The sequence below is a fragment of the Ammospiza caudacuta genome, chromosome 3 (assembly GCF_027887145.1).
Source record: "Ammospiza caudacuta isolate bAmmCau1 chromosome 3, bAmmCau1.pri, whole genome shotgun sequence".
NCBI lineage: Eukaryota > Metazoa > Chordata > Aves > Passeriformes > Passerellidae > Ammospiza > Ammospiza caudacuta.
The window spans coordinates 2,252,310-2,267,895 of record NC_080595.1 but is presented as its reverse complement, the minus strand read 5'-3'; the positions used below and the strand labels follow the sequence as shown (position 1 = coordinate 2,267,895).

General features: G+C 39.3%; 1 protein-coding gene across 1 annotated transcript in view; it reads right to left on the bottom strand.

Moving 5' to 3' along the window:
• Positions 1-15,586, bottom strand: part of USP34 (ubiquitin specific peptidase 34) — a 120,364-nt gene that overhangs the window by 64,719 nt on the left and 40,059 nt on the right. The window contains exons 8-17 of the mRNA XM_058800752.1: positions 14,114-14,175; positions 7,653-7,734; positions 7,468-7,560; positions 5,425-5,550; positions 4,927-5,056; positions 4,340-4,375; positions 3,856-3,986; positions 2,800-3,416; positions 1,869-2,083; positions 50-165 (exon numbers count right to left, since the gene is read on the bottom strand). Coding sequence (XP_058656735.1) covers positions 50-165; positions 1,869-2,083; positions 2,800-3,416; positions 3,856-3,986; positions 4,340-4,375; positions 4,927-5,056; positions 5,425-5,550; positions 7,468-7,560; positions 7,653-7,734; positions 14,114-14,175 — 1,608 coding nt within the window. The remainder of the gene's footprint in view (positions 1-49; positions 166-1,868; positions 2,084-2,799; positions 3,417-3,855; positions 3,987-4,339; positions 4,376-4,926; positions 5,057-5,424; positions 5,551-7,467; positions 7,561-7,652; positions 7,735-14,113; positions 14,176-15,586) is intronic.

Genomic DNA, 15,586 nt, shown 5'->3' with positions numbered 1-15,586 from the left:
TTGTACTTATTTTCTTTGTAAAAATAGTGTTTTCTGGTATTTAACTCACTGCATCTTCATCCTGGACCAGGTCCCAGAGTAGGGTATTTCCCTTCTTACAAACATTATCCAAATTAATGTCTGTTACTGCATTGCTGTTGTACTGATGTTTGTGAACTGCTGGTCCTGCACAAAACATAAAGAGCATTAGTGAACAAACAGAAGGAACCATCTGAATTGAACATTATTCCCCAAGTGCACAAACAACAACACATTTTATCTGTTAAGCTGGGCTATTTCAAAGTGCAACAACCCTGTAATTGCAGCCTTCTTTCACATATGGGTTCTTAAAAGACCATACCAGAAGCCAACAGGGCAGTTGGGCCAATATTTACACTGCTTTTGGCTAATGGCAAAGTGCAATTAAAACCAGCACTGAAGAACTGCAGATGCAATTGCTTTTTAATTTAATTCATACTGTAATTAATATATTTCTTCAGCCTTTCTGTGTTGCTGTGGTCCAAAGGGAGTTATCTCCATAACCACCAGGGCTGGAATGCAGGGAAGGAGCACATTTCAATAAATTCCCCTCCTACTACAGGATTCCCTCCATCCAACTAAAAACCAGAGAAAACAAACAGCATTTTTCCATGTGCTACAACATCAAAGTGCAGGGTTTGAGAAACTCATCATGTTTTCATAAACACTGATAGACATTTTCTCTCCTCTCTGTGCCCACAGCTGGCACCATTCATTGATCTGCTATTTAATACCATTTCCATGGAACAGCAAAGTCAAGTAGAAAATTCAGGCTGCACACAGAACACTGTAATTATTTGCACATGCAAAACTAGGGGTGTCAAAAATAAAACGCACTGAAGGCCTCATGCTCAACCAGTAATTTCAATCTTCAGTTAGACAAATAATATCTATGGAAAATATTGAAAAAAATATGCTGATTTATAGATTTATAAAGTTTTTAATAGTTTATTCAACTCTGCATTGTAGGGAAAAAAATCAAAATTTTCTATGTCAGGCTAAAATTTATCATAAAAACTTTTCATTCAATTACTTCAGGGAAATACATAAACAGCACTGGGTTTGCTGTCTGCTGGATGAGAGCAAACTTGGTTCTTGCAGGCCAGTGAAGAAAAACATGAACCCTTCCCCAACCCTGCTCTCCATTATGTTTAAAAACAGGGTAAAAGAGAAAATAAAGCTGCCAAAATAACATATGGAAAGATGATATAATTCTTGAGAAGTGTTTTAGGAGTATTTTAAATTGCACCCTGAAGTAAAGCAGAAGATTTGGCAGTGTAAGATGAAATAACATAAAATGCCCTTTAGAGCAAAGTCCCAAAAGTATCAGATCATATTCTAAGTCATTTTTCCAGAATTATCTTCTCTAGAGCCCATTATGGTTCATTCATTTATAGGTTAATTTATTATGCCAAATGTACAAAATCACAGTAATGTGTGAACCCACCACCACAAAAACTGCAGAAAGTTTCAGAGTGGAAAATCTTTTAAAGAGTCTTGCATTTCAGTACCACATTTCTTTATCCCTAAATAACTTATTAGAAAAAAACACTTCCTAGCTTCTTTCGTGCCTTTATTTGTTTAACTTGCATTCAAAGCTCCAGATGAAATGGAAAGGTGGGGGATTTAAAAATATAAACACAGCTAAACACAAATGAATATTTCTGTGTTGACAAATGAACAGAGAAACAAAAATTAATCTCTTGGAGAAACATTAAGTTCTCAGCAGTCATTGTGGTTTCTTTGGACAAATACAAAGAAATGGTTAAAATAACTTCATCATTTTAATTACTGGAGACTAATTCAAAATGACAACCCAGGTTTTTCAGTTTTTCTTTGATCAGTCTTACCTTGACTCAGATGCTCATGATAGATAGAGGCCAGGTTTGGGAGGTGCTGCTGAAGATGAGATGTTAGCTCAGCATGGGAATTAATCTGCACAAGCTCTTCTTCACAGCCAGACTCTTCCCCATCAAAATCTGCCATATTTTTCTCTGATTTTGCACTGACTTGAGAACTACTGCAGCTGACATCATCTGCACTAAGCATATCATCAACCATATGCCTGCAAAAGAAGATGATCAGAATGGACAATATCAAAGAGGAAATTGTTTATAGCACACTACAAGTGAGCAGACATCTCCCTAAAGCTAAAGTCAGGATGAATCATCTGTTGGAACAGCAGCCCTTCTATGAATTGGAAAAACAAATACAGATAAGTAAACTGAAGGTCTCACCAGCTTGATGACTGAGTTGGCTTCTTAATCTTAACTAAATGCAGCACTTTGCAAAACACTTTTAACATTTTCTTAAATGCTGTCTTATTTATTCAAAACCAAAAGTTAAGAGAAACTTTAATCAGATATTAACAAATCAGGTATCTGTGTAACTATCTGTGATAATGAGCATCTCTGCAGGACAAAATTATCCTGAGCTACAGCACAATGTCCATGCACCAATTTCTGCCCAGATGGAGAATTTTGCTAGCTATCTGCCCAGATAAAGGATTTTGCTAACTTTTATTCTGTTATGGAAGGAGTTAGAAGACACAGTGTCATGGGAAATATGGGTTGGATATTGGGAAGAAGTTTTTTACAGAAAGGGTAATAAAGTTCTGGAATGGCTGCCCCGGGAGGTGGTGGGGTCACCATCCCTGGGTGTGTTTAACAAAGCCTGGATGTGGCACTGGCTTAGCTGAGGTGCTGGGGCATGGACTGGACTCAATCTTTAAGGTCTCCCTTACCAGTCATTGTGTGACTCTGTGAAATGTCAGCTACCTACCCATCGTGGTGGTGGTGGTGGTGGTGATGGTGGTGGTGGTGCTGGGGCCCAATGAACTGGCGACAGTTAAACAACTCGTTCCCAATGGTTTCCCCAAGGAAGTCCCCGGTGTGAGTGATGCAGGAGTCCTGAGAGCCCTGTGAAATGTGAGCAGCGCTCATGTCCCCGGCCATGTCGTGCTCAGCGTCCTCGCTGTGGGGGCAGGTGTCCAGCATGCGGATGCGGCCGTCCACGGGCGCCACGGCGTCGGCGCCGAACACGTGCTCCTTGCCCTGCCCGTTGCTGGTGCCGCTCCTCTCCGCGGCCCCCTGGGCATCTGCCAGGCACATGCCCGCCTGGGATTCCAGTTTTCTGCCTCGTAGATCTGTGCTCCTGCTGCTTTTCTGGGGGTTGTGGCTCCTGTCTTCTTCCTCTTCGTCCTCCTCCTCTTTGAGCGCCTCGATGTCGGCGATGTCCTCGGACTGCGCCTCGCTGCCGGGGCTGCCCGCGGACTGGCTGGCGTGGCTGGAGTTGGCCTCGTTGCTGGAGCCATCACTGTGGCCACTGCTGCTCCCAGGCCCGCTGCTGCCATCCTCTCCGCTGTTGGCTGTCTCATCAGAGCTCCCTTGCATGGATTCCTGCAATTATTTTGGGCTTTTTTAAGATTGGTGGAGAAAATAAAGCACCACTGGAAATACATAATTAATATCATCATCATCATTCAAACATCATTCTTCCTTCAAGAGGAAATGTGTCACATCTACAAGTTCCCATTCATTCCTTCTCAATTTGGTTGCTGATGACAAAATGCTCCAAGCAAGATTCAGATTTAATAATTGATTTTCTGCATTACCTTGCTGCTAACAGGGTGTGTGTGCAGACTTTGCATGTGCACAGAGCCCCAGTGTGACAATGCCTTGCTGTCCATTACTGATATTAACCTAACTGGAACACTATTTAAATGCAGGAATACATTTGTCTGAGGTGGTTTGGAAACAAGTAGAGATAAAATATCAGTTTTATAGCTGGTAACAGGCAGCTCAGAGACAATTGCCAGAGTCAGAGCCCCAGTCTCACCTCTGTGTCCGAAAGTCGCTGCTGGACATGTTTTGTTCTGTTAATCAGCTGTTCCTCCATTTCAATGTCACTGCCTCCACTCTGATGGGTGTCACTGTTGTCACTACTTTGAGGGCTTGCTGCTGGTGACCCTAATTCAAAACCACATTTCCCAGTTATTCACTGACAGGTAATTACTGGAATGTAACAGCATTGCATAAATCTGCCTCAAATATTGAGCATTCTTCCAGCAAACAGAGGTATAACTTAAACTATGTGTACCTAAACACTAAAAATTTCACTTAAAACATTGAGCATTTTACAAAGTGTGTGTTTGGATGTCTCTTCTTGACACAGTTATAAAAATTTCCTAAATTCTACTCAAAATATCATTTAATTTGATTTCTCATAAAAACCAAATTTCAAATTTAATTCTGCTCCAAATTCAAAAGCACTGTAGCTTCAAAGGAGCCAGATTGTGGTGTACAACTAAAATTATACTTACAAGGGGAAGGGGCTGCTCTTCTGAGCTCCTCTTCTTCTGAAGGAAAAAAGCAGGATGGAAAAAGAAGTGACTAAAAATCATTTTGTCAGCATATAGTTGTCAATGATTCATAAAAGCCAGCAGGATGAAGAGAAAGGGAAACTACAGGAAAATGGCTTGGCAGCACCTTTAGAAATGAGTGTGGGGAAATACACAGTACAGTAAAAAACAAAATCACCAAATCAGAAACAGCATGTAATACCAGAAACTAGGTAAAAGGTAAGCAAGCTTTATGTGCAGCTATTAAGTCACAGATGTGCAGCAGAACAAGAATAGTTATGGATCATTTTCAGAATTTAAAAGAAAAAAGGAAAATACAGACTACTCTAGCTATACAAACAGAATGAAACACAAAGCCTCCCAAAAGCACTCAGAGACTTTTCATGCTTTCATCTACAGCCTCAAGTTCTGCTGGAAAAATACACCAGCATGACACTTTTAAAAAATACTTCAAGAAGAAAGTTCTATACCTGCTTTTTGTCCCAACTCAACATGGAGACTATGAAAATTCCAAATTTAACCTCCAGATCTACTGGAAAACCACACACCTTTTTTGTTTCCCATGGGCAGGTTGGTGCTCAGTAAAGATGCAAAGGAGCTTTGTTTTGACAGCTGAGCCTTAGCTGCCAGGGCATTATTCCACAGGGCTTTGATCAGCATGGATGCCAAATACAAGGTCTGCAAAGAAAACCAGGGAAAAGTCCCATTAAGCAGAAGGTTTTGGATACAGAGATCCACTGTTCATTTTTCTCTAGGTCAATACTACAGCTCACCAAAATAACTCATCAAAATGAACAACACAACTAAATAATGTGTGAAACACATTGTAACTTCAGACAGAAGTTAAAATCTTCCATCAGTGTTTACATAATCTCTAAAAATTATCCTTCAAAAGCCAGGAAAGGTGCAATTGAAGAAACATGACAGCTTTACTCCTAGAGTTCCCCTTTCTGCACTCCTTTAGGAAGACAAACTCATCACGGTTGTTTAAGCCTCTCCTTGAATTGCTTTTCTCATGCCAGAGACGTTGCTGGCCTTGTCCTTACCTGTTCAGTGTGAGCACTGGGGTGCAGAGTTGAGACAAGGTTCAGGAGGTGTCTAAGTGGGACAGGGTCCAAGTTTTTGATCAAAGAAGGAAACAAGTCGTGAATGTACCGACTGCAGTGCTTCAGCTACAAGGAACAAACAGAGCAGGGAACAGGAACAGCAAAATCAACAAGTAAATCAAATACTGCAGCAAATAAACATTTTTGTACAAATTCTCAGCAGCAGTTGTCAAATCATTTCAAACTCCAGCAGATTTGCAATTTTGACTCAAGTAATTTGGACACTTCTAGTTCTGAGAGACTGGGTGAAAAGAACTGGAACTTTGTTTTGTATTTGAACTTAAATATAACTTCTAAAATATTAAGTTTATATGCTAAACCTGAGGGAAGCAGTATTTGCAATTATTACCTTATTATCAGAGGTAAATACAAATGAAGATTACTCAGGAACAGACTGTGTGAGGATTATAAAGAAATCTTTTGTCTTTCCAGTGATGGATGTCAAAAAATATGACAGTGTGTTCAGCTAACTGCTCCATTTCCACATGAAAGGGACACTGCTCCTGGATGACTCCTCTTTGGTTAGATTCTGCTTTTCACAGCCACTTAAAAGAGTTTCTTTACATCTGTAAGGATGTTGTTTTCAAAAAATAAAATAATGCTTACAGGAAATTTCTAGAAAAAATATTCTTACGTTGGTTACCACACTTGCACCTCAAAGGGTTTTTTTTAATGATTTATTTTATTTTGCCTTCCTGGCATTAAAACATCTGTGTCAGCAATTCACTGTGTACAGGGCAACTTTGACAGGATTCACAGTGCGAGGAAATCATGTGGGTTCTATACAAAGATGCATTTAAACATCTTGAGATAACTTCAACTTAGGGAAGATGAATTTTTGGCTGAAAGCTCATTTAAAAAGTGGAAAATAAACCTTAAAGCCTTCTGTTCTTTCAGCCTTAAGGTGTCAGCCTTTTAAACAACCTTAGAGGTTTAAGGAAGGGATCCTTTTACAGGAAGTGGTCAGGACATGCTTAATTCTGATATCAAGCATATCGTGAAAATATCACTATGTCAAAATGGACACTTAAACTGTAAAAGCATTATCAAAAATAGGTAATTATACTATTCCTAAAGCAGTATAAAATATATTGAAAAAATCCAGAGCTCTTACAGTGTGTGACATATTGCGTGAAAACATCAAGGAAGTGAAAATACTGTTTTAAAATGTAGTGTAAAATAAATAATTACTAATTACTCTGACACAGAAAAATGGTGGAGCAAATGCTGTTCCAATGAGCATTTAATTAACATTCCAGCTGCATGTTTTAATGACAAAGGACCACACTGGTTCAAAAAGTGTGTTCAGTACTATTTGATTGAAATAAATGACAAAGAAATATTGAATACATAAAAAACCCTCTTTAAATTCTAACCTGCTATAACAGTGTGTTCTCTAGGCCTGCTCATGCCTATTGTATTCAAATCCCCTAAATAAAAATGTCACAACCTAAAATAACAAGCAGAGTGACCCATTAAAAGTAGCACACAAATAAATCTTTCTGAAGGCAAAAAGCCTATCAGAGTTTCCAGCTTTAGCAAGCAAAAAAATAAAATTTCAGTGCCTTCTGTAGATTTTAAGAGCAGCAGAGGAGCACAGCTGTAAACTTCACTGCCACAATTTTCACCTGATTGTTCCCACCAGGAGTACCAGAAATGGAAGCTACAATACACAGGAGCAAGGCAATTTAGCACAATAATAAAAATACTGCAACTGCCCTACAACCTTCATCCCCATTCCCAGTGAAAACACTCTGTCCTTGCTATACAACTTCATTTTTTTTCCTTGTATAAAAGTAGCCAGGGTGATTTCTTGCATCTAATCAATAACCCAGGAACTGTGGCAGTTACCTAACTTGACATTTTGGTCAGCAAAACACTCAGACCGCCAAGAAAAATCAAAAAATTCAACTTTAAGAATGTGAAACAAAATAAATTTATTTTCTTTTATCACTCCTGCAATGACGAAAATTCAATATATACCTGTGCAGCAGCCCAGATACAGTCTATATGTTGGGTACTAAGTCTCCCTTCAGCTGCAAGAAAATTCAGAATCACTTGGCACTGTTTGATGATCTGCAAAGTGAGAACACAGTGAGGAAAGATTTACTAGAACAACAAGTTCATGCTCCATGTTTATACCAAATTTATAATAATCAAATACTAACCTCAATATGTAAATTTGGTCCAAAAATGTGCTCAACTACATTGTTGCTGATAAGCCAGTCTGCAAGTTCTTTTGCAATTGACCTGGAGATGAAAAAAGAGTGCAACATAAAATGATCTGCCTGTAACGTTCACTCTGTGCTCTCCTCTAGCACAGCACATCCTGCAAGTTGGTATCTGCAGCTGTAGTGAGGGTACAGAAACCTTCTGGACACAAACCATGGTCAATGTTCATTTCTCCAAGCAGGAAGCAAATTATTTCTGTATTTTTTTTATCTAGAAGACTAATGCCAAATATCAACATTCCCCCATTGGATCATCAGCAAACATAACCAATAATTCTACTAATTTTATTAGTTAATAAAATTAGTTATTACACCATGTGCAAACAATTGCAAAGACCTCACAGGTAAGATTTTGATACTGCTGTTTAATCCAAGTTTATCATGAAATTCCACAAGTATTGAAATGTAGCTAAAGATGAGAGTGACAGAAATTATTTTCTTAAGGAAAATATTTTTAGATTCTCTTACACAAATAGCAACTCTCCCAAACTGTTTGCATGGTCATAGTCACACACATGCAGCACACAGATATTTCCAAATTCTCATTCTGCCCATCCACACCAACAGGAACTTTACCCACTGCCATTCCTTCAGCAAACATTCAAAGTGACCAGGACAAGGAAACTGAGTTTACCAGAACAAAAGCTGAACTTGCAGAAAGCACTGCCCTGTCTGCACAGCAGTGCCTGAGCTCCTTTTTATTCCTTCTCTTCAAGCAAATGTTTGTTTACCCTGATTTTGGCACCAGCAGCAATTAGAGGACATCAGGGCATTCAAAGCCCAGCTCTGGGTTTAAATGGCCCTGGAATAACAGAGCTGTGTCCCACAGGGAGCAGAGGATGGAGGGAGGGGGTGCCTTGGAGGATTTGAGGAAGAGTTATTTTTACCACTTCTGCTCATGTCACATTTATGGTCACTATTAAAATCCAGGACTGCCAATCTTTATCATCCTCAAGAAGGAACCAAGATTCTCTAGGTAAGAAGAGATTGCCTCTGTGGCTTTTCCAAACAGGAATCACTACTCAGGGGCACACTGACAGGGCTTCAATTGTTTTGGATTGCCTGATCCTTATGGCTGAGCTCAAGGAGCAAAGCTCCTGTTACTCCACATCATTTCTGAACTGTTCTTTTCTAATACCAGGACACTGGCAATCAAATATTCCCACACTGTTCAAAGATAATGTCCCATGACATTTAAGGAATGACTGGACTGCAGGGTACAAAAGTTTGCCAGCAGTTATCATTTCTGGCTTATCAATGAACGAGTTTCACACTCTAAAGTCAATTTGACAGAGGATCTGCTCAAAGAAGGACTGAAAAGATAAACTGCATCTGTTCCATGAATCCAAGATGTCCTGAGCTTCCCACAGAGCCTCATCTCAAACCCAACTATCCCCAGCACCCAAACCAAACTCTGGCACTTGCACATTAGTGACTCAGCCAGGGTTTGGATTTCTGGCTAACCAAGGCTGAAGGAAGACCTTTCCTTCCTTCTTGCCTCTGAGAGCTTCAGCCTGCAGCTCTGAGAAGGAACCCCAGATAAATAACCAGTGCTGGGCAATGCCAGCATGAAAGGGCACATTCCTCATGAGGTCTCTTTATCCCAACCCTTCTGCTCATGGCACAACACCCATCAGGCTTTGTATCCACTCATATGCTGCATTTTAACCACTCCAAAGGAAAGAACAAAAGCTCTCCTCTAGAATGAGTTCCTTCACATTTTATTAAATTACCATGGTAGTTCTCTGTCTCTAATTCACACCATGTTTACTCTGAAAAACCACAGATCATTCTTTTGAAGGAATGCCTTTTTTAATGGATGTGTTCCCAGCAGTAACAAACTCTTAATCCTTCTGGTGAGCCCAACTCTGGTAAAACAACATCTCAGATTTCTGAAGGTAAACGTGCATTTGATATGGATTTGTTGAGGGTGACCAAAAACAAGAGGATCCTTGTGCAAGGCAGAATGAAGCCCTTGTGCTTCCCAGCAGAGAAAGCTGCTCCTCCCAGAATATTTGGCTGAGGGCACAGCAATCAGAATCTCTTAAAATGATCAAGTTATTACTCCCACAAAGTGTTTCGTTCTCTGATTTCCTAAGGAATATATTTACAATATCACATTCAAGGATTCACCAGAAAAGCAAATTTCAGTGTCAATGAAGCATGTCTGTCTTCTTTCCTGAACACTTCCATTTCAGCAAAGGTTTTCCTGAAAAAAGTTCCTCTTTTGTATTAAAGGAAATGGTGAGAGTGAAAATCATGCATTATGATCAAAGCATTAATGTGCCTTTCCCTCTCACATCAAAGGAGCAGCACAAGGAATGGTTTTACAAATTAGATATCCAAATCAGACAGACTCTAGGAGTAAGAAAATTCACCTTGGCAGTAACACAAATATATAGCAGCTGTTTATAATGGATTTAATAACTGGATAGCAATAGGAAAAGTTATTTAAAGAACTTGATACTCTCTATGACTCTGTGTTGTGGCTGAGGGAGGAGAAGATAATAAAAAGGCAAAGGTAGCAGCTACTCTGGTTTAATTGTCTCAAAATCTCACACTGGAAATGTACATAACACTTAATCCATTTCTCTGTAGGATTTTTAATTTGAGTTCCCTGATTATTCATGTCTGTCAAAAATAACTGCTTTACTTCCAAGAAATGTAATTCAAGCACTTCTGGCACAAGTTTTCCCAGGCATTCTACGAGACTGCAAGGAAGAGAGGGGACTGTGCAACTGGTGACAGAACTTGATGTTGGAACTGCACTGAGTTTTGCTCATTCTTATCCTCCAGCTGATGCATTTTCCTGGCAGGTCAAAGAGCACCTCACCATGAAAGGACTGGGGTAAAGTCCTGGAAACATTTTAATCTAAGGCTGTGCTACAATACTTGTACCCACACGATGACCCAAATCCAGCAATAAATCCCACAGCAAAGCAACCTTCATGAATGAAAACTTTATTTATTCAAGCAGTCCATTCCCCACAGCAGCTCAGAGCTGGATGGATCACAACAACAGCCGTGCACAACGTCACTGAACACAGAACAGAAAAGCTCCAAGGGAAAAATGCAGCTCTGGAAGTGGCAGCTTGCAAGGGAGGAACACTAACACCTCCTGACAACATCACTGAAATAGGATCTATAACACAACAACAGATGTGAAACCCTGATCTCAACTATTTAGGATCAGAAATGCAAAGAGGATACAGAAGGCACCTTCCCAACACACATTCAAGCACATGTTTCTGCTTCTGAGCACAAATTTTCCTCTTTGATGCTCTGCAGGCTCTGAAACCACCACTCTGACATCATCTGGAATATTTGTTTAACTGCTGTGTGGGCCACAAGAAAGAAACATTAGTGAGCTGAGTGAAAAAATTCACCTTTTTTTTCAGAGAAAATCTGAAAAGATCCCTGAAATAGGGTAGAGAGAGTAGAGGGTTTAAATAATGCTGCCAGAAACTCAAATCAGTAAGCTTAGACAAAAATGGAGAAAGAGTTAACATAAGGTAAAACAGTGAAGGGAAAAGACAACACAGAACTTGCAATTGAGTATCTCAATAAATAAGGAAAGAAAGAAGAAATAATCCAGTTCCTTCTGCTCACAGGTGAAAGGAGTTCTGGACACCTGAACTGCTCTGCAGGAAGCTTTTCAAGAGAGGGTAATCAAGGTTTTAAATGAGTCAGGAAGTTGCCTCAGTGTCAACCTGGAACCTGAAACCCGAGCCCTTGGCTGCCTGCCAGGGGAGAGCAAAACAAACTCTCTCTTTACACACGGTATTTCCAGAAGCTGACAGTGTCCTCACCGAAGAAAAGACCAACACTTTTTCCTCTTGTGCTCCAAGTAACACCCAAAAAAAAGAGTATCTTTCACTTCCTGAAAAGCATCATCATTTCTCACTAAGTGACATCAGTGAAACACTTGCAGGAATCACTTATTCAAAGACTCTGAGCCTCTTCTGTTCAGGCTTGTTATTTTTAGCCTCAGTAGATTTCACACTCCTCAGTACCTCAGATTGCAAAGAATTTGGCTCTATCTTTAGAGGCAGGAAGAGCTAAATGAGAATTCCATCTCTGGGGAATGATGAAGTTGGGGGGCTGAGGCACTGCCCACACCTGGAGCACGCAGGGCTCTGTCAGCACAAACCTCAGCCCTTGAGAGGGCAGGGAAATGGAATCTCAAAAATCACACAAACAAACACCTGCAGCTCCACACCAGACCCCTCTGTCAGCTTTGTGCTGCTCCCCAGTGCAACCTGTGAAATCCAGTGCTCTCCAAGGCAGAAGATGCTTTAGCTTGTCTTACACAGAAAAACTGAGTGCTGAGGATAAAGGTGGGAAGCTACCATTGCAAAATATTTGCTAAAAACTCCTGCTGTTAATTCTGAACAGGGAAGAGCCAGCACTAACTGAGAGCTGATTTTTGTTTAAGGTACCTCCCGCAAACCCACCTTATCAAGATACAGAAGGAGAAATCCCAAAGGTTGACAGTTCCAAATGCATCTGGAAAAGTCAAAACATAAAATAGGGATGACCAGACATAATGCAGGACATCTTCTTTTGGCAAATCTGCAGAGGCTACAAAGGTACAAAATAAAACTTCTTAAGACTTCCTTTCTCCACTAAGGAAAGAACACAGGAATGAAAAGCTTTCCTTTTGCTGCTCATTCAGTCACTGCCAACTCCCTACGTGCCTTTTCAGCCAAAAATTTCTCATGAGCAGAGTCTGTAATGAGAGGGAAGCTTTGTACTGGGCAAACTGGACAAGTGAGACATTTCCCCATCCTCCTGCTCCAGCCCTTCCTGATTATTTGGCTGCAAGACATCAGTGATTCCACAAGATAGCTGAAGATGAGCAGCAATGCTTGACACTGGTTTGTAACCAACCTTTCAGGTAAAACACCAGAACAACTGGAATGCTGATTTTTTTTGAAATCACACACTACAAAAGTGGAAAAGAAAGTTTTCTGTTCGTGCTGCATTCCTTTCAAATGACAGCCTGTTTACAGATGCCCCTGCCAAGAAAGTAATATCGCAAAGGAGAATTTGACAATTTCCTTCAGCTTTAAAATAACTCTGATGCTCTTGCAGAGTACATCTGTTCTTCTGCAGGGAAATTTAACCACTCTTCTCTTTTTCCACCTTCCTAACTTCTCTTTTTTACATTTGACACAGAAAATCAAACAGCTTTGTATTAGGTTTAACTGGCACAATCACTTGTTACTGTTATTACAACCTAAAAACAATCTGTGTCTCAGATTTTCAGCGTGAGGGAAGGAGAAGAACTGGATAAATCTGAGGTTTGTCAGTCCCAGTGTAACAACACACCAGGAACTGAGAGCTCAGTGTAGCAAACACCCCAGCTGACCTCACATTCCCAACATGTTCCCCTCCTGCACTATTTACTATTTATTTCTTATTTCCAAGGTATTTCCACATCTCCACAGAAGCAAAAGTGCCCTAAATTCTGGTTCTTTATGTTTCAAATAGCAACACATTCCCAGGAATTTCTCTTCAAACATCTAAGGTGCTTCTTGCATGAAATCTCCAGAACTGTGGTCATGACTGCAGCCAGATTTCAGAAAGTGTTCAAATGCAACTTGCAACAAAAGTATCCAGACAAAAGCAAGACACTGCTGCTGTGAGACTTCTCATTAATAAAGTACTGGAGAGCGTGTGTGGCTCCCAGCATCAACAGAGCACATCACCCCCCAAGAGAAACCCAACAAGTATACTGTGAGTAAAATTCTGCAATTTACACATTTTGCCTGTTATTTCACAAGAACACTACCAAAATACATATTTTTAATTTAAATTCTTGACAGTTCTACCGTTAAGTTTAGAGTTACTACAGAAGTGAATACATTTCCTGGCTGGAATACAATCCCACAGGTGAATCTTCTTGAAGATTTATGTGAGTCCCCCTAAAATTGTTCAACGCACCTGAGTTATACAAGTAAGGACTTTGAAGGAAAACAACAAGAGCATTGGCTCACAAACTGGGTGGAAAAGTAACAAGTTTGATGGAAATACAAGTGTTGGTTAAACAAATAATCCAGAGAAATGAGAAAATAGCAAAAATTATATGAATTAGCTGGTTCTTATTTATATATCACCATGGAAATAATGGGCCATTATAGGTATTTATTATTTCAGTATTTATGTTTTTCTAAAGCTTATCTTGATTAAGTATTTTAATACAAAAAAAAAAACCAGAAACACCTAAAAATATTTCACAGTTACCATTTAAAAGCATTTATTAACCCCCTGATTAGAATATTTCTAATAAATGTCTCAGATTATCACTGCTCCCCCATGTGTGCAATCCATAACAACAGAGAAGAAATGCAATCATGTAAAACACTTCAAGTATTCAGAATAAGGCTCCTACTTACGTTTCTGTGTCTGAAACTAATGACTCATTATTACACACATCATTGAAGGTATGAAGTTGATTCTATAGTTAGAAAAAGGAAGAAAAAAATTACAATTTTATCCTAATATTTGGTAAGGAAGTTTTCTTATATTTCAAAATAGAATTATTAGTGACATTATAGGACTTTATATGTTTTTAAATAAGTCGTTTAGACAAAATTAAAGAACAAAAATAATGTATTTTTATAGGAAATGAAGCTTTCAAACATGTCCAAGCTCTTAAATTTAAAAGGAAAAAAACAGTCTGTTAAAAGTTTTACATCTCTTTTCCACTTCTTCCCTCAGCATCAATGGCTCTGTATCCAATTCTTTACATGTACACAACATTAAAAAAAAAATTTAAATTACATAATTGACCTTACTTGGCATCTTATTTAAAAAGAAAAAAAAAAAATAAAGGCACTGTAATGTGAATTTTTGCAGTCAAAATTAAACTCGTTGCATAACTTTGTCAAAATATTTACTCTCTTAAAACAAGTCTAGCACATGCACTCTGTAATTCAGGTGAATTCACTAATCTTCTCAATAACTCTGTGTGTAAAGACTTCCCAAGAGTTATTTGTGTCCAATCTCAACAAACTTCAGGGGGGAAAAACAGTTTTGAAAACCAAAATAGTAAACATGCACTGAAATTGGTGAGATGGGAGAGCCTGACTACACATTATTAATAGATTGGTTACTAATGGAGAATTTCAAATGACACATATTTAGGAGTGGAAATTAGAGCTGGGTCACACAACACAGAGGAAGCTCACTGATTTTTCTGAAGATTCACCTCCAAATGGAAATATTTTGAAAGAGTGATAGACTTGAGCTGTTCCTATCACCACTTTTAAATCCAGGCTCACCACTGATCAACACCTCCCAAAATACCAAATCCTTCTCCACAGCAATTCTGACAAAGACCCTGTAATTCATACTGGGATTTGCAAACAATATTTCCAATAACTTCAGGTAAACTATCTTAAACTAAGCAGAATTCTGCTAAAGTAACCTTAAACTAACCAGAATTCAGCACAAGACAAAGCTCACGTGGGACAGTTTGTAACACCTTGCTCTCCCTCACCTCCTAACAGTTCTCACTTCAAGTTTTGTTTCCTTGGATGCCAGAGGGAAAAAATCCTTTTTTGTTTTTTACTATCTATGAAACATGGTAAGAAACTAAAGGCACTAAAGACACTCAATTGATACAACACAAATGTGGCAGAGAAAGGACACAAAGGTGGAAAGGCTTCAGCAGACAAAGCTGAGCACTAAAACTGTCCCTGGGCTCATCTCCAGAGGCAGGCACCAAAACCGGAAAATAACATTCTGTTTGTGGGGTAATAGTGGACAGGGAGGGTATTTTGGAGCTGAACTACCTCTACAGGTGACTGAGAGATGAAATGGAAGAGAAACAAGGTAACAACAGAAATAAAACCTTCTATGATTCG